At 40.9% G+C, this 19490-nt stretch overlaps 1 protein-coding gene across 10 annotated transcripts in view; it reads right to left on the reverse strand.

Annotated features, from left to right (window-relative positions):
* Positions 1-19490, reverse strand: part of CSPP1 (centrosome and spindle pole associated protein 1) — a 107288-nt gene that overhangs the window by 8385 nt on the left and 79413 nt on the right. For all 10 annotated transcript variants that reach the window (XM_088799388.1, XM_088799384.1, XM_088799391.1 and 7 more), the window contains 7 exons: positions 17296-17400; positions 15639-15705; positions 14883-15000; positions 10057-10196; positions 7488-7628; positions 6011-6057; positions 3806-3869 (listed from right to left, as the gene is read on the reverse strand). In XM_088799388.1, the coding sequence (XP_088655514.1) occupies positions 3806-3869; positions 6011-6057; positions 7488-7628; positions 10057-10196; positions 14883-15000; positions 15639-15705; positions 17296-17400 (682 nt within the window). The remainder of the gene's footprint in view (positions 1-3805; positions 3870-6010; positions 6058-7487; positions 7629-10056; positions 10197-14882; positions 15001-15638; positions 15706-17295; positions 17401-19490) is intronic.

Genomic DNA, 19490 nt, shown 5'->3' on the forward strand with positions numbered 1-19490 from the left:
TTACTGTATTCATTTATTATTTCTCATAGTTTTTTAAGGGAGTCTGTAAGGTTTTCTATATATAAAATCATGTTACCTGCAACATCTGTGCCAGTTTTACTTCTTCCTTTCCAATATGGATGCCTTTTCTTTTTCTAGCCTAATTGCTCTGGCTGGGACTTCCAGTCCTATGTTGAAGAAAAGTGGTTGGAGTGGGCAGTCTTGTTCCTGTTCCTGAGATTAGAGGAAAGCTTTCAATTTTTCACAATGAGTATGATGTTAGCTTTCACCACTGAGTTAGTCATATATGGCCCTAATTATGTTGAGTACTTTCCTTCTATACCCATCTTAGTGAGTTTTATCATAAATGGATGTTGTATCTTGTCAAATGCTTTTTTCCTGCATCTATTTCCTGCATCTATTGATACAATCATATGATTTTTATCCCACATTTTGTTAATGTGGTTTATATTATGTTGATTTGCGATGTTAAGCCATTCTCGCATTCCTGAAATGAATCCCACTTCATTGTGGTGTACGGTCCTTTTAATGTCTTCAATTTGCTAGTATTCTGTTGAGGATTTTTCCATGTATATTCATTCATAGGAGATATTGGCCTGTAATTTTCTTTTTGTGCTATGTCCTTGCCTGTTTATGGTATCACGGTAATGTTGGCCTTGTAAAATGAGTTAGGAGGCATTCCCTCCTCTTTAATTTTTTTTTAAGAGTTTCAGAAGGATAGATATTAGATCTTTGAATGCTTAGAATTCACCAGTGAAGCCATCTGGATTTTTGTTTTTGGGGAGATTTTTGATTACTGTTTCAATTTCCTTACTAATGATCAGTCTATTCAGGTTTTTATAATTCTTGTTTCAGTCTTGGATGGCTGTATGCCAAGAACTTGTCCATTTCTTCTAGGTTGTCCAGTTTTGTGGCAGATAGCTTTACATAGTATTCTTTTATAATTCTTTGTATTTCTGTGGTATCCATTGTAACTTCTTTCATTTCTGATTTTATTTGGGCCCTCTCTCTTTTTCTTGAGTCTAGCTAAAGATTTACCAATTTTGTTTATCTTTTCAAAGAACCAGCTCTTTATTGATCTTTTCTATTCTTTTTTTAGACTCTCATTTATTTCTGCTCTGATCTTTATTTCCTTCCTTCTGCTCACCTTGGGCTTTGTTTATTCTTTTTCTAGTTCCTTTCTAGGTGAAAGGTTAGAGTTTTTGAGATTTTTCTTGTTTCTTGAAGTAGGCAGGTATTGCTCTAAATTTCCTTCAGAACTTTTATAGCTGTGTCCCACAGACCTGGGATCATTGTGTTTTCATTTTCATTTGTCTCACGGTATTTTCTGATTTCCTCGATTTTGTTGTTAAGTAGCATGTTGTGTAGCCTCCATGTGTTTGTGTGGTTTTTGGTTTTCCTCTTGTAATTGATTTCTAGTTTCATACCATTGTGACCAGAGAAGATGATATGATTTCAGTATTCTTAAGTTTATTGAGATTTGCTTTGTGGCCTAACATGTGGTCTATCCTGGAAAATGTTCCATGTGCACTTGAAAAGAATGTGTATTCTCTTGCTTTTGGCTGAAGTGTACTAAAAATTTAAGGCATCTGGCCTAATGTGTCATTTAAGGCCACTGTTTCCTTATTGATTTTCTTTCCAGATGCTCTATCCATTGATGTCATGGGGTGTTCAAGTCCCCGACGTTGACTGTATTACTGTTGATTGCTCCCTGTATGTCTATCAATATTTGCTTTATATGTTCAGGTGCTCCTATGTTGGCTGTGTCAGTGTTTACAAAAATAATATTCTCTTGTTGGATTAATCCTTTTATCATTATGAAATGTCCTTGTCTCTTATTGCAGCCTTTGTTTTAAAGTCTATTTTTCTAATATAAGTATTGCTACCCCAGCTTTTCTGTTTCCATTTGTACAAAATATCTTTTTCCATCCACTTAATTTCAGTCTGTATTTATTTTTCCAAAAGTGGGTCTCTTATAGGCAGAATATGTATGGCTTGTTTTTTAAATCCATTCAGCCACCCTATGTCTTTTGATTGGAGCATTTACTCCATTTATACTTTAATTATTGATAGGTATGTAGTTATTGCCATTTTGTTTTCTGCTTATTTTTGTAGCTCTGTTACTTACTCTCTTGCTCTCGTCTTGTACGTTGCTGACTTTCTACAGTATTGTTTGGATTCCTTTCTCTTTATTTCTTGTATCTCTCTTGTAGATTTTTGGTTTGTGGTTACCATGTGCTTCATATATACCAGGCTATGTTTATCACAGTCTCTAAGTTGGAACACATTCTAAAATCACCAGTCTTTACCTTTTTCACATTTATCTTCTTGGCATTATTTTTAAATTCTTTTGTGGGCTGTGTGTGCCCTCCTGTTGTAGTTGAGCCTTGATGTTGGGACAGCAGTGGGTGGGCCTGAGCGTCCGGGTGACTGGCTGTGATTACAGCAGGCCGGCTGTTCTGTGGGAGCTGATCCCATGAAGCGGGAGTCTCTTTACTGGGTCTTTGGTGCCAGGCGAATCTGCCCTTCAGGTGTGTTGTTTGTGGAGCTGCTTAGGTGGTGCTGTGGTCTGAAGTTGGCCACAGGGGGTGCTGATTCTGGAGCCCCTTAGGAGGGGTTCTGGTGCAAGCCAATGTCAGCCTGTTTGTGCCCCCCTGGTGGGAGCTGCAACGTGATCTGCAGTTGCCACTTGTGCTAGTACTGGAGATACTTGGGAGAGGACAGTGCCACTAGCTCCGGGTACCCCGATGGGAGCTGAGGCTGCTTAGTTGCACCTACCTTCCAAGCCAACACTGGCTACAGCTTGTGCCAGGCATGGGGCCACTTAGCAAGAGGTATAGGGCACACCAAGGCCAGCCACTGCTTGTTCGGAGTTTGTAGACCTTTGAGAGATTTGAGGCAAGTCCACAGCCTGAGCCCACACAGGCGGCCTGTGAGCCGTGGCTGGTGGAAGAGGCTCTGGCTGGGCGTGTGAGTTCGGTGGCGTCTCGGGTTCACCAGAGCCACTGGTATTAGCAGGTGAATGCAGAGCTCAGATTTGGCGCCTGCTGGCGGGGTAGGAAGAACACTCACCAAAGGAACAGTGGCACCTGCCAGGGCTTTTGTCCCCAAAGAGCTCCAAGCCCCTCAGCCCTCCCCCTGAAGCTAGTCCTTCAGTTCCTCCCTGTACGTCCCTGGCGCTTTTTGAGCTGCTGGCCCCACCAGCTTAGAGCGAGTGAGTTTGAGCAAGTGAGTCTGTGCGTGGGTCCCTCAGGAGGAGCATCTGGCACTGCAGCAGCCCTGGCACCCAGCCACAGTCCCCACTGGTTTTCCCAGCCGCACTCATGGGGGCTTCTCTGCCCGGCACTGCGGCCCTGGCTGGGGAGCCTAGGGGGGTGCTGGGACCCCTCGCTCCTGAGCGGGGACGTCTGCAGGAGGCAGCTCCCTCCTGATTTGTAATCCCCACCCCGTGGGGGCGGGGCTGCTTGTTCTGCGTCCCCGCCCCTCCCCCCAGTCACCTGGTGGCTGCTGCTTTATGTCCTTCATTGTCAGGGCTTCTATTCAGCTAATGTTCCGGTGGTTCTCAGTGTTTACTCCTCTGCCATCTTGGCCAGAAGTCCTTACTATGACTTTTAAAGTCTATTTTAGTTATTTTGATTTTGAAAACTTGTCATATTTGATAATTATTCACTAAGTTAGTAAAACAAAATATTCTTTTTTTACCATGTTGCACAACAATAAGTACCAGTTTTGTAAGTATGAATAAAAACATTTAAAAGAAATAGAAATAATTTTAAACTATTAAGAGATTGATAAATATACTCACCAATGAAAGCACTATCGGATTCCAATAATGAAGTTTTCAAGAAATCATTAGTGTCATCTCTGGGCTAAAAGAAATATCACATTTTAATTATTATTTTTATTAGTCCTGTGTGGAAAAAGAAATTTGTATTGAGAGGCACAAGTCTCCACTGTTTCCAAAATTAGCACAAGAGAATGGCTTCTTGCCTCCTACACTACGTTCTAATGCTCAGAAAATACAGGAAAACCCCTTCTGTATTAAGGAAAATGAGGAGCCCAAAATTTATTAGCATTTTTGTAACAGTCAAGATAAACGGTGGGTTTATGCTGAGTTTCTACTCAACAGGCTATGGCATCATTAATCCAGGATTTTAACCAAAATCCTAGATGTTTAATTTCAGTATCTTTCCACTGAGAAATATGGCTGCAGAGTCCCCAGGAATAGGTGGCAGTGTGTCTCGGGCCAGGTCATATGGGCACAGGAGGACCTCTAGCGTCCATCCTGGGTTCAGATGTGGGTTTTACTGCTTGCTGACTGTGTGTCCGTGGGCTGGCAGTTTCCTCTTACGTAAACAGAAATAAGCATCCTTTGTTGTGAACTTCAGAGAAACAAATGTCAAGTACCTCCCAAACCGAGCACTAACAGCTGCCAACTGGTAACCCTGGGTAACTAACAGCCTAGCTGAGTCTTGTTTTTATAATCTGAAAATGGGGATAACTCTACCTGTATCATTAGTGTGTGAAGAGTAAATTTCCAACCTTGATCTTTTCTGAATTCTGTCTCTTATCTACTACTCACCAGCTCCAACTGTTTATCTAATAGGTGTCTCAAACTTCCCATGTCTAGAACTAAGTTCCTGGTTTCTCCCCCACCCCTAAATTTGTTTCTCCGATTTCTCAATCTCTGTAAATAGCGACTCCCAACCAAAACCCTTGAAGCCCATCTTGGACTCCTCTCATACCTCACATCCAATGTCAAAAATCCTCTCAGGTCGCCTTTCAAAATAAATGCAGCCACTTCTGACCCCCCTCTCTGCTTCCACCCCAGGCTCCGTCACCTTACCTCTTACCCTAGATTATAGCAGAAGTCCTCTGACCCCTGTCTGTTCCCAATGAACAGCAGTCAGTGATCATGTTAAAACATGAAACAGATCGTGGCACACTCACCGTGTAAAGGCAAAACCCTCCGAGAGCCCGTGAGGCTCTGCAACCTGCCCTCCCCTGTCCACCTCTCTCGCCCGTGGCTCTCCAGCCTCCCTGGCCTTCTCACTGCTCCTGAGACACAGCAGGCCTCCCCCTCCTGGGGCCTCTGCTTCCTGCAGAGGTGTCCCCAATATTTCACATGGCCACCTCCCTGATGTCCTTATTTGAATGTTACCTACTCAGTGAGACCTTCCATGACCACTCTATTTCACATTGTAAACTGTCACCCCCATACCCTTTCCTGGCTACGGTTTTCTCCAGAGCCCCACAAGTATGATACTATATATTTGATTGTCTCCTGCTTACCAGAAAGTAAGCCCTCAGAGGACAGGGATTTCTATGCCTCTCGTTCACTCCTGTAGCCCCAGCACCGAGAGTGTCTGGCCCACAGTAAGTATTCAGTATGTATTTGTGGAGTAACAATGGCTCATCCCTTACCTTTTTTCAGTCTTTGCACAGATGTCACCTCCTTAGGGTAAGAGTGACACCCGTATTTTCTTTATGGGCCTCCCCACTCCTTGTATATAGACTCCCACCTCCACTACTTATATCAACAGCAAACACAATCCCACACTCATTACAAGCCAGGACCTATTCTAGGGTTTTAAGTATTTATCTCACTTCATTCTTGCAACAACTCTTGAACTATTTCTTATTTAATAAACATTTAATTAAATTTTTACATGCTAGGCCTGTCCCTATGTGCTGTGCAAATATTATTGAATTTCATCCTTACAGCCACCCTCAGAGGCAAGTACTATTATCCCATTTTACAGATTAGGAAGCTGAGTCACAGAAAGATTAAATACCTTGCCTGAAGCCACACGGCTAAAAACAAATGAGCTTGAACAGCCTCGAGCTGGAGTCTGGTTCTTAGCTATTATGTACATTACTACATACTGTCTACGTGTTATACATCTCTACCCACTGCAGTGATGAGACAAGATTTTAAATCTTTCTTAATTCAGTGTTCCTGAAAACTTTTGTCCCCCAATAGCTTGAAAAATTGTAACTGGTTCCTTACCATTCTTTGGTCTTGCATTTTAGCAGCTGGGATTGCATCCAAGTCCTCTACAGTCAACGGAGAACAAAAACAAATTAAAAGGTCAGAAAAACATTGAAAAAATAAAAACCAATTTTAGAATATCTCTTGTGACTAGCTCTCTCCTGGTAATTACTTCTCAACTATCACGTTTCAGAATGTTTTTAAGATAGTACTCGTTTATTAATAAATATAACTCAGCATGTATTCTAGTTGGATAAAATTCTTCCATTCACATTAGTGAATATAAAGAAGTAAAATCACTATGAACTTAAAACTGATCCCTACAGACAAAGAAAATACTACAGGATTCTTCCCCATCTCCTCAGATTGCTACAATCTGTGTAGAAGGGTATAGAGCAGAGGTACACAGGCTTCCTCACTGAAACTGAAGGAAGCTATCCGATTCCAGGCAGCTGCCTGGCTGTGATTGTGTGATAGTTAAACCATATTCTTGTGAATTAAGTCATCACAGTGTTTGTCAGACGTTAGGAGGTGGCTGCTGTGGGGAACGGATACCCTCAGTGCCGAAATGTACCTGTATCCACCTGGGGACGACTTTTGAGCTAATCTGGTTACCAGCATTGCACCAAATCAGATCATCAGCTGGGTCTTCTAAAGAAAAATCCCACCAAAATGGGTATAAAGGCTGAATGTATCTGCTTCTCTCTTCTTTGCTGATGGTATGCCCACTATTTATCATAGAATTTAGGTTATTCTGAATCAGATGGAGGGAAAATGCCCCCTGTATCCATCTTTATCTAAGTCTGACCTGTGACATGGGCCTAGAGCGCTGCCCCGCTTACTCAGGGACATTGTCTTGTGCGGTCAAAGAACATTCCTCAGATTCCGCAGGCCAGGAAGCCTGCCCCAGTAGGGTCTGAAATTTTCCTAAATACGACTCACAGGACTCTCTCCTCCTCTTGTGGCCTGACTGTTGCGTTTGTATGACGCCTTTTCCATGGTAACCCCTCAAAGGCCTGACAGCTGGCGATGCCGGTGAAATACATGTGAGGGTCCCGCCAGCAGGGACCACCGAAGCTCTGAGGCAACGGGCTCCACTCTGCCTCCCGGTGCCTGAGCACCCACCCCACATACACACCGCCAAGGGACCCCGGATTTCTCTGCAGCTTTCATCACATTTATACTTTTTAGCATCTAACTTCTTCAATAGCAGATAAGCAGATGCTTTCCAGATTACTGCTGTATGAAAAATGAAAACACACACACACGATAGAGAAATGCTCTTTCTTGGGGCACTGCAGACTTTGCCTAGCATTCCTCCCTTGCTTCCTAATTCCCAGTGCGGATGTCACACGAGGATACCTGACCCCAGTGTGAGCACAGAGCTGTCAGTGGAGAGACCCCACCTGGGGCAGAAATCAGTACGAGAGATGGAGAAAGCAAGCCAGCATAGAACAGCCCATCACGACTGGAAGCCGTAACGGTTATTTCTTACCTTCAGCGCCGTCCTGCATTTTCATTCTATTCAGTCTCCTCTGCTGCTCTCTTAGCAGAGCTTGCTGCTGAATCTCTAAGGTGTGACGATCTCTCGGAGGATCCGGGTACATAAGTTTCAGGTCAAATCGTGTTTCGGAATCTGGTGCAGAAAAATAAGTTGAAAGTAACCTATGAGTCATCTAATTTCAAAATCAAGGAACAATATAAATGATGGAACATCACCAAAGTCAAAGGACACTGACATCATCATAAAACTAAGGGACACAAAATTAGTATTCTTTACATAAATGCCTTTTCTAACTTGCCAACATTATAAGGGAGCCCCCAGGACAAGCAACGGCTTATGGAAGCATTGTCCATCCCTGCCACCCCACGCCCCCAAGATGCCACCAAGCGTATAGCAAGGCAACTAACCGTACAGGTCTATCCAGCTGGCAGACCCTGTAAGCACAGCCGATCCCTACAACATACTGAAAAATTAGAATATGTGAGTAGCCAGGTATCATTGGAGCCCTTGCAAACATGCAGAGAGCAAGATAAAAGCAGACTGGCTAGAACTTTAGAAGGGATGCCATCACTGGAGGAAATGACAGTCGGAGAATTCACCCATGCCATAAATTCAAGAGTATCAATTGATCAGAATAAAAATGTTAAACATGCTTTTTAAAAAATTTAGTCTATAGATTTTAAAAGCCTTGAAAATATTGTTCCCTTTGATATAATTACACCACTGGGATATAATTTAAAGCAATGATCCTAATGTGTAAAAAGCTTTATGATCAGAAATTATCAAAATAATAGTGAAAGCTGGGAAGCCTGTGGAATATCAAAGAATTTAAAAATGGTTAAGAGCAAAGTGAACAGAAGAGACTGGACACATGAACTTGGGTTGGACCCTGACTTCACTGCCTCCAGACTCAGGTTCCTCTCTGTTAAAAACAAAATAGCAACAACTCAGTCACACGAATGAATGAGGACTAGATGTGATCATATAGGGAAATGAATGGCTCCATCTTTATGGTTTAAACCTTTTTTGGTTTACAAGACCTCTTTATACTCAAAAATAGAGGATTCCCCCCCGCCCCCCCCCCCACACACATTAGAAATGAACACTAACAAGTTTTTAAAACATGAGAACACACAAGCTGTGTACACACTCTGTTAGCCTCAGAGCAATGAAGTCATCACATGCCTACAACCTCTAGAAAACCTGTACACACCCGGGAGAATGAAAAGGAAAGACATAGTATCTTAGTTTATAATAAAACCACTTTTGACCTCACAGGTTCCATGACCAAACTCTGACACCCACTGGCGTCATAAAATGCCTGGAAGGGTGGTCACTTACTATTTATAAGTGATCAATAAATCATAACATAAAAAAACAACTATGGTATATGTAACTGATGACACTTGTAAATCCAAGTAAAAGAAATCACAAAATTATATAACACAATTATATCTTGTTTTTTTGTTTTGTTTTTCATTTGTTTGTTTGAATTAGGCTCAAAAGAAGATTAGAAAACATCCAAAATATTAATGGTATATTTATATTTAGGTAGCTTAAGGAGAGTGATCTTTCTCTTTCCATCTTTCTGTGTTTAAAACTTTGTTTAATAAATATTACTTTTAAAAATATGAAAAAGAACAGTCTAAATTCTGGTTTATCTGGTATAGGTCCTATGAACACACATCCAGCAATCGGCCTCCTCCACTCCAACACTTACCGGGTTGAATGCTCCTAAAGAAATACCACATAAAACACACTTTGGTGCCTGTACACGTTGTCAGTCTGCCCGGCCTCTGTACCTTGGCCATGCCACTTGCCGAATAAGCTTTCTCTCCTGCTCCTCCTACATCAAACCTTCTCTACAATCTTCCTTCAAAATCCTACGTGTCCTCCTGTCTACTCAGGGACCCTGCTCTTTCCGACAATCAGTCCTTCCTCCTATAACATCTCTTCACATTAGCATCCAAAACATTCCTCCAGCTCTGGACTCCTCTCTCCTTCCCAGCCAAGCTTCTTCCAAGGGTTGTCTTCTGCTCATTGCTTCCAGCACTTGCCTCCTATTCAATCCTCAACCCAAAGTTAATTGGCTTCTGATTCCATAGAAAATTCCACAGAAAGATCTAGTTGATGTCCCCAATGGCCTGTGATCCAGCTGACACTTTCCATTACTCACCTTAGACAATGCCTCCTCGATACGGTCCCTGCCCTCAGCTCTCAGGACACCACGTTCTGCTTTTCCTCCAGTCACTCTGGCTTCTCTGCCTCAGTCTGTTTCCTATGCTCATCTTGCCCTGTCCGCCCACCATTCAGTTCCCAGTGCCATCCTTCACATCTGCCTTGCGCTCTAACCCACTATCTGCCCTCCTGAAGAAAACACTTAGCAAAGCCATGCTTCGTCTACCAGACTGGTCAACTGAAGAACTAGAGTGTAAGGACGTTTTATCCATCAGCACAAAATATCACAAATAAAACTTCAGAAAAAGGGTACAACGTGTTTTATGATCCTTGAATGTGGGCAGAATGTTCTTGCTGTATCTTAAGACAGCATTATACTCACCTCTATCTTTCAGCTCACTGAAGTCCTGAATATTCTGGAAAGTAGTAGGGTCTAGGCCTTTCGGTGACTGTCTTCTGACTGGCGCTTGCAGCCGATGTCGGGCCATGTCAAAGATTCCCATGGGGTTCCGTTCTCTTCTCCTACAGATGTGATAGTCGTGATGAGCGTGTTGTATGGAAAGAAAATCTCAGTTCGCACTTCACTCAAGAAACCTGGCATCTTTCACCAGAATATTATAAAAGCTTACTCTAATATCTATTCTTTTAATCCCTTATATTAAAAAATAGGATATTTACAAGATGTAAAGTACCTTATTAGAAGAGAAGATGTAGTTTTACCTTAAAATGTTCATGTAGTAGAAAGATCACAGTCTTTGAGGTCAGAGAAAGATTCAAAGACGTGCTCTGCTATTTAGTAGCAGTTTGACCTTGATTTCATCCTCTGTAAGATGCAGGTACTGTCTACCCCTTTTAGTCTTGTGAGCATGAGAATTAAGTGAAATTATATATTGTAAAGTACCCAGCATAGTACTTCATAGTACTTGACAATTAGGTACTCAATAAATGTTACCTTCCCTAGCCTAAAATAGAAATTATACAGAAAAATATGGTATTAATGTGCTGCCCAATGTAACAGGTATTATCGACAGCCCCTAACACTGATTTTACAATAGGCTTTTGGGGAACTTTCTATCTACGTAATTAACACTTTATTCCTGTGGCACCTAGGGAATTAATATAACAGGCGGAGAGCTTAGGAAGGGAGCCTTTTGCTAGGGCTTTGAAGGAGTGACAATGAGAGGACAGGGATGGGGGATGACATCTTGAGCCCTGAAAATGCAATAACACCAAGTATCTCCTGCTGCACCCTTCAGCACTAGGTGGCCCGTTTTGTACAATGCCGCTCTACGCTATGGGTGTAAGAGAGTTGGCCTGACTCCTGCCTTCGTTTGTTTATTCACTGAATCTTCTCTGGCCACCTAGAAGGGAGGAGTGTGTTCCCACAGCCAATGCCCCTGCTGGCCTGGAGTTTCCTTTAAGGGGAAGGATTCGCCAGGGCCACAAAACTACCTTCTCAAGGCTGACACAGGCCTCTACTAGGGAACCACCTAGGGTAATAGGAACTGCAATGGAGATGCATTAAAATGCAAAACTAATACTAAACAGGCTTCTAGAAGGCATTAAAATTCATGCCAATAGTTAAACAGGGTGCTAAATTAGGAATTTGGTTATTAGATTTTCTATGCAGGGGAGCTGGCTGGTGTTTGCTTTGTGCCTAGCACACAGTAGGAACTCAATAATGTGGCGAATTAAATAAAAGATTCTTTTTGTGAAACTATTAACAAAATTGGAATAAAGAACCAACCCTGAGATGTCTCTGATCACAATAGATATTAAAAATTATACCAAACTAAACGTAACCAATTCTTGCTAAATGATGGTAATTCTAACACATCTAACAATTTAGCATGTAGAATTTACAAGGTACTTCCAAATGCATGTATTTATTTATTCTTCACTAGACTCTCATCCGGTAGAAATTATCATGTATGATTTGCAAATGAGAAAACTGAAAAGCTGACTGGTTTCTCTTTCTTAAATCATATTGGTTTGCCAAAAGAGAACACAGTTTTTAATTTATGAATGAAAATAAAATGTCAACAACCCATTATACTGAAATTAAATATGCATGTTTAGAATGTGGAAAGCTGCAATAGTTAAGGCATTTATAATATCATAAAAGTAAGTACAGAAAAACTGCGCTGATCTCTCAATTACGTAGTAGTAGTTGACCTGCTATGGAAGAATTATGGGAAATTACCACCTTGGGCTAACAGTTCATTATCTAGCCAGTCTATCGCTTGAAATGTCCTCACCTTGTTTACGTAGCCAGAACACGCTTGAAGAATGCCAACAAAAATCTAAGCAAAGCAAAACTAGGCAGGTTAACATGCTACAGGAAAATCCTCCCACCCACTGAAGGAGTCAGAGACAGCAGCATGATCTTAATTTACATACAAATTGATGGATACAGAACCACCACAGTCTGACTCAGCTGACATACGTGCTCTCTAGCTCTGCCCACCAAGAGGACCTAGAAGCACTGACATCCGGGAGCAGCAACACACCCAGCTCCACACTCAGCTTCTAAACCTCCTGCCCCACAAAGAGCCGGGGCCCGGCGGAGAAGTGGCTGATTCTAGGGCAGGGGCAGGGGCAATACAAGGTGATGCTCATGCACCAGCTAGTGCCAGAAAGGACGGCAGTGCTCAAAAAACAAAAGGATGGGGACACATCAGAGGGACACAGGCGTCAACCCTGGAAGAGTTCCAATGGCCAAAGCCGCGACAATCTGAGCAACAACATAAATAATGGCGTGCTGGATAATAACCCAAAATACAAAATAAATATACATGAGAAGACAGTGATATAAATAAATGATTGAATAAATAAAGAAGGGAGAAGAAAGAAATCTTTCTTACAGAAGAATTCTAAAAACGTACTATGTAGATAACACCCTGTCCCAGAGATGGAGCGTAATCCCACCCTCCCCACTCGTAGTGATTAGCGTCCAAAGAAGAGTAACTGAGGTGGAGACACCTGGCAGATAATACGGTAACCAAGTGAGACAGGTTCCCATCCCAGGGGCGTCCTGTGGATGCCGTCTGCCCGTGATGTGATGGTGGTGATGGTGGTGATGGTGATGGTGATGGTGATGGTGATGGTGATGGTGATGGTGATGTGATGAGCGGGACAGCTGTGCTATCATTTCCCAAAACCTTAACCCCAGTCTAATCAGGAGAAAACATGAGAGGAGCCCGGGCCGGCAGACCTGCTACAGGACACCTGGCCAGTCCTCCCGTACATTGTTCCATCAGGGGCAACAAGGGCAGACTGACAGACCGCCCCACACAGACAGGCACAACAACTGAATGCAGTGTGGCCGTCTGCAGCGACTGGCTCGTGGAACAGAAAGAGGACAGTAACGGAAAAACTGGAGACAAAAAAAAAACCCTGGCAATTTAGTTAGTAGTAACATTTCAAGGTCGGCTTCTTGATTGTGACAAGTGTACCCTGGTAAGGGCTGATGTCAACAGGCAAACTGGGTGCGGGGCATATGGAAACTCTCTGGACTATGTTTGCAAGTTTTATATCATCTAAAATTATGCCAAAATAGACTGTTTCGTTTTTTAAAAAATAAACATCCTTTAAAGAAAGTGTGGTACTTATCCACTACATTGATTTCATAACCCACTAAAAGACTGCAACCTACAGTTTGAAGAACATTGATTTAGAAAATGTATGAGTCCTTTTGGCAAAAAAGATCAAATATTTGGTAGTCTGTAGGTTACTCTGCTGGAAAATAAGTATTTCAGAAAACAACCCATTGTAGAAGGAAAATGTAAAAAATAGCTTTCAAATGAAATTGTCTGATTATTTCAACTCTGAAATCTTCCATTCCTGTATCACTTTTCTCACAAGGACTAAATTCCTGTGCCTGACTTTATAGAAGCCTAAGAAAGGAAAATAAGTCGATTGTTTTTAACACTGTCTACTCTATGTCTTCTTCTAGTCTTTCAACTGTCCCTTTCCTATCTTGGACTCCCTGTCATTGGATTAGCAGACACCATGCCGCTGGCATCCTTCTGCCTTGTGCACATAAAGTCCTGATTAGCCAATTACTTTTCACTGATTTCTGCAGTGAGACAATCCATCCTAAAGACAGAGCTTAAAAAATGGCCTGCCCCCAGTCCAGATTTCTCATTAAGTCTAACCCTAGTAAACATTACATGGTTAGGGATACCGTGTTTTCCCGAAAATGAGACCTAGCCAGACCATCAGCTCTAATGCGTCTTTTGGAGCCAAAATTAATATAGGAGCCAGTCTTAGATAAGACCCAGTCTTACAGTAAAATAAGGCCAGGTCTTAATATATTAATTTCTGCTCCAAAAGACTCATTAGAGCTGATGGTCTGGCTAGGTCTCATTTTCATGGAAACACGGTAGTATTTTTGGTTTTCCTTCAAGAAAGTACTATTTCTTTCTTCTTTATGTTTCTTCCTCTCCCTCCCAACTCTTCTGTCAACACGCCACTATCATCACCACTGCCATAAATATATTTATTATTGGCAGTAAAAAAGGACAATTACAATGCTCAATTTAAACACTTGATATTAGGTTAAATAATCATTAAATATACCATATTTTCACAGTGAATAAACTCAACAATTGTGGATAACTGTTTTATGACGGCAACTTTATCTACATAAAATTGAAGAATGTGAATCAAAAAACATGTGAGTTAATTTTTAAAAGAGTTGCTTTGCCAACAAAAGAAAAGAGAAAACCTACCACATACTACAAACACAAAGACTCTAAAAATCATATATGATTTTGTATTAGTTGCACTGAGTCCCTCCACTAGAATATAATTATTTAGCTACATTTCTTTTGGGAGAAAAGGCTATCTCAGTCATTACAATTTCACCAACAATCTGTTAAAAACTTTTTTTAAGCATGCAAACTACCGTGCTTATTTCCCCAAAAATAAAACCTAACTGGAAAAGAAGCCCTAGCATGATTTTTCAGGATGACATCCCCTGAACATAAGCCCTAATGCATGTTTTGGAGCAAAAATTAATATAAGACCCGGCCTTATTTTGGGGGAAACACGGTACATCTTCTAATACAGGTGGCTTTACAGTACAGATAAATTAACCTGTTCGAAACCTGTACAATTACTGGATACATTCTGATTGACATATAATCCCTTTTCCAAAACATGAAAGAATTCAATAATAAATGAGAAATGCAGGTTGAAACTTGCCTTATATGAATTTCATCATCACTGTCCATGTGTAGCAAGCGCCCTTGCAGACGCCGCTCTTCACTACGAAGCTGTTTTCTCATTTCTGATAATTCCATAATCACATTTTTTTTCTCCTCTGCAAATTCCCATTGGTGAGTAAAAAAATAAGAAAGGAACAAAAGGTTAAACATTAAAACATAACCTGACCTACAAAGCTAAGATGCTCAGAGAGACATTTTTGTGGAAGTTGTTTTTAATGCTTTACACGTACAGGTCATATTTATCAACATCATTAAGACCTACAAACACATTTCTGATAATACCGGAATTTCCAAAGTTAGGAAATATTCTCGGGGGAGAATGCAGCTGTAAAGGGGCAGCACAGTGGGGTTGCCATGGTGATGGGACAGCTCTGTCCCTTGGTTGTGCAGTGGAATTATATGTGTATAATTACATATGACAAAAACTCACAGAACACCCACACAAACATAATCGTACATGTGTGAGTACATGCAAGGCCCGGGGAAGCCTGATGAGGGTCTGGAGTGCTCCAGCGTCGGTGTCCGTCCAGTTGTGACAGTTTCCTGGCTGTGACGTTTTTCCTGGCTGTGATGCTGTGCTATGTATGTAAGATGTTATCACTGACGGAACTGGGGAGGGTACCCAGGACCGCTCTACCTCTCTACTGTTTTGCAACCTTCTAGGAGTCCCATCATTATTTCAGAATAAAAAGTTAACAAACAGTCTAGGTTCCAGGTTTACCCTTAACTCTACCTTCGGCACGGAGCTGATTCTTCCTGGCAGGTACCGGAGGAGACTGCGCCCGGGACACGGAACGTTCCTGTTTAACAGTCATGACAGATACACTCAGTGGGTCTTCCCTACTCAGAAGCTTTTCAGAGCAATTTCTGAACATCACTGTATGTGAAAGAAAGCAGACTCCCCACTCTCCTACCATGAACTTACCTACATCCGTTTTCCCTTCCCACAACGGCAGTCCTTGCCCTCCTCCCAACGGTAACTTCCACCTGTGAGCGCTGCACCCGACCCGTGACTCCCATCGCATCCAGTAGTTGGTCCCCTTGCTCCACCGTCTTCCTCTCTCCAAGCACCTTCCTCTCAGCAATGCTTAAAAATCTCTCCCTTCTTTACAAAAAGGTCTTGCCTCACCCTCCCGCACTACCCACTGTCCCTTTTAGAGCCAGGCTCCTTTGAAGAATCGTAAGTGCAGTATGTTCGGTGTCTGCGTCCTGATTTCCGTCCACTCTGCACCTCACAGCGACTGCCTTTGCTCCCACGCTCCACTGACACTGCTCCCTCCAAAGTCACCAGCGATCCCAAGGGACACACTCAATCGGCTTTACATGGCCTGTAGCCACTGCCATCATTGCCACTCTCTGTCACTTTCCGTCTCTTATTTCCTTTCTCTGCTTCTTAAATGTTGGGAATTCTCTACGGTTCCATCTTCAGCCCTCTTTCCTTCCCCCGAACTCATCCGAGACGGTCTCCATACACAGTAAATACCACCAGCTGTATCTCCTAAATATATCTGGACACTGCCACCCCTTCTCAGTTCTAATTGTCACTGCCTTCGTTTAGGTCCTCAAACTCGCACATCTGGACTTCTGCAAAAGATCCTGGCCTCTGAAATATATCTCCATGTGGCTGCCTGAGAGAACCTTATGCAAGACAAGATGGCCACGTCATTTTCCTATTTAAACATTACAATCCCCTCCATCCATTACCTACCACGGACTTACTAAATCAGAATCTGAGAGGGTGGGATTCCGGAAGATGTTCTAATACATGCCTTTGTCTACTCTGGTCATTAACTGTTTGGCATCCACCAGCCTATGGCTTCAAGTCAAACCCATCGCACTCCATCCAATAGCCTGCATGTGTGTGACCTCCCCCTCCTGGGCACCATGCCCGTCGTCCTCAAGCCCGACTAATCCACGGTGCATCCGCCATGTGTGCCAGCTGCTTACTTCCCTCCACACTTTTGCACCTGCTCGAAGTCCCTCACCCTCCTCTTTCTGGCAAATTCCTACTCATTCTTCAAGAATCAATTCAAAGATCAACCCTTCTGAAACATTTTCCCGGCTCTCTTTTGATTGTAGCTCAGTCTAAAGTATAAGGGACTTCAGTAGCATAACTCCAGCTAGCTAGATGATACATCACCAAAGAAAAGGTCTTCTTGAGGGCCCGGACAAGAACCATGTGCTAAATTCTGATTTCTCCAAAGATTTTAACTTTAGGACACCAAGTATTATCAGTTACAACAGACACAGCAAATTAATGTAGACATTATTTATATTTCAGATCTGAAAAAATCTAACCTAGCTAAATATGTGAATAGGAAAACCTCTTTTAATTTCCCCAATCCAAAATTACTTAGTAAGATGAAAAAATGAAAAGAAAAAGTATATACCTGCATAAAGGAACTTATAATGCTGTCAACTGAAGGAGGTCTTTGGAGTTTGCTTGCAATTTTGTTCTGAAGAGCAGGAACTACGGGAGAAGGCTGTCTCAAGTGCTGAAACAAAGAAAGAAGCTAGCTAGACAGCAATAAATATATGTATATATACACACAATCACACACATGGACACGTGTGAGTGTGTGCACACATACACCTCTGGTAATTAACAGGACCACCTAAGAAGTTCAGAATGTCACTGCATTTATATAGTAAAATATTTTTCACCAAAACAGTCAGAAAAACCATTACATAAAATCAAATATCAGTTATGATAAACATAAATGGTTTGAGATGTCCTTATTAAAAGAATATGACTCTCAGATCAGGGTAAAAAAATTCAACAAACTTAAGTAAAGCAATAGCATACCAAATATTAGAAAAGCAATAAGAACAAAAAATATAACCGAAGTGAAAAATTATCTTAATAATAAAAAGAAATAGGACAATACAATAAACAAACAAAACCCCTTTTCTGGAAAATATAAATCAATATTTAAAATCTAAATTTCCTCATCATCAAGAGCATCATGGATGAAGGAATTTTCCAGATCACAATAGGGTTCTATGTCTCCACATGAAAATAAAACAGGATTTCAGTTCACAGTGTTAATAAAGCTAACAGTTCCCAAGTTCACATTAAAATCAAAATACAAAAAACATAAAAACTCCCAACAAAATGCAATAATAATTATCTGGGTAAAAAATCTCTCCAAACCATAGTATACATGTGGATGTTAAATTGTTCATTTTGCACAATAGAAAATCAAATATTACAAATCAGTGGTGACTTTGATAAAATTAGAAATATATGAAAGAGAAAGTTTTTTTAAAAAACCTCTAGGTGACCACAAACAAAATTATAAAGACAATATAAACCTTCTAGAGAACAGCAGAGGATGAACAAAGCATAGTCCACATAATAAGAAAACAACTATCAAGGAAGCAAAACAAAAAGTCTAATTCAATTAATATAATCAAATATACTGGTTATGATAAACAAATGGATTTAGATATCCCTATCTAAAAGATTGTAACTCTCAATTAGGGTAAAAATACAAATTCAAAAAATTAAATAAATATACATGTTAGCTGAAAAATAAAAAAAATGGTGACACAAATAAAAACTAAGAGTACACAAAAATATATATCAGACATACATAAATGAAAAAAAAAATGATAGCTAGTAATGACAATTTCAGAATTAAGGTTCAACAGATTAAATGGATCAAAGCTGGTTTAAAAGTGTGTGGTAATTCACAATTAAACTTTACCACTTACAAAATTATACATTCCCAAGAAATACCATTTTTTCTTTAAAAAAATAAGACACTGGAGGAAACACAATTGTGGGAAACTAACAAATCTCATTCTTAAATAATCTATTTTACAATAAAACATTCTCTGTGTTTTCTACTCAATTTTGTTGTACTACTACTCTGCAAAAACTTAAAAAGTTAAAAAAACTTAAACAGTTAAATAGTTATATTTGAACAACATACCTTAAAAGGCTTAACAAATATATATCCAACTTTATATCCTAAGAATGAAGACTACTGCCTAACATTCCTAGAACACTGAAAATAAACATAATAAAAAATGCAGATCTTGACTTATAAATTCTCTCAATGTTTTAGCAAATTCTAATTCTCATAATCTTGCTGAATAGTTACCATTTCTATCACCATAAAATCCTGGCCTGAGAAGTCAGATTGTGTACTTGAACCAATCAGAAATGGCTCACGTCACCTACTGTTGGTTACACACTGGACAGTGGACCAAACCACATAAATACACCAGAGGATCCCACTGGTAAAAAGCGATCTTTTTTGCAAATCCTGCTTAGAAGAAATGTTCGTATAAATCTAAATTTCTAAAAACAATTTTCTTAAATTGGGCCAAAACTACAAGACATACAGGGGTTTTCAAAGTGTGGTCCAAAGGCCGGAGGCATCCGAACCCCTAAAGATGCTTACAGATTCCTGGACTGCCTCAGACTCTGTAAATCAGACCCTTTGTAGGTGAGACCCAGGCACATGCATTTGTAACATGACAGTTATACATACAGAATTTTAAATACGGCTTTGAAATATGAGCACCGGTGTATACTGTATCTCTAAGGGCCAACTGGCTTTCTACAGAGAAAAGC

This window comes from Rhinolophus sinicus, chromosome 7 (genome assembly GCF_057876585.1).
Source record: "Rhinolophus sinicus isolate RSI-liver-muscle chromosome 7, RSI-T2T, whole genome shotgun sequence".
Classification (NCBI taxonomy): domain Eukaryota; kingdom Metazoa; phylum Chordata; class Mammalia; order Chiroptera; family Rhinolophidae; genus Rhinolophus; species Rhinolophus sinicus.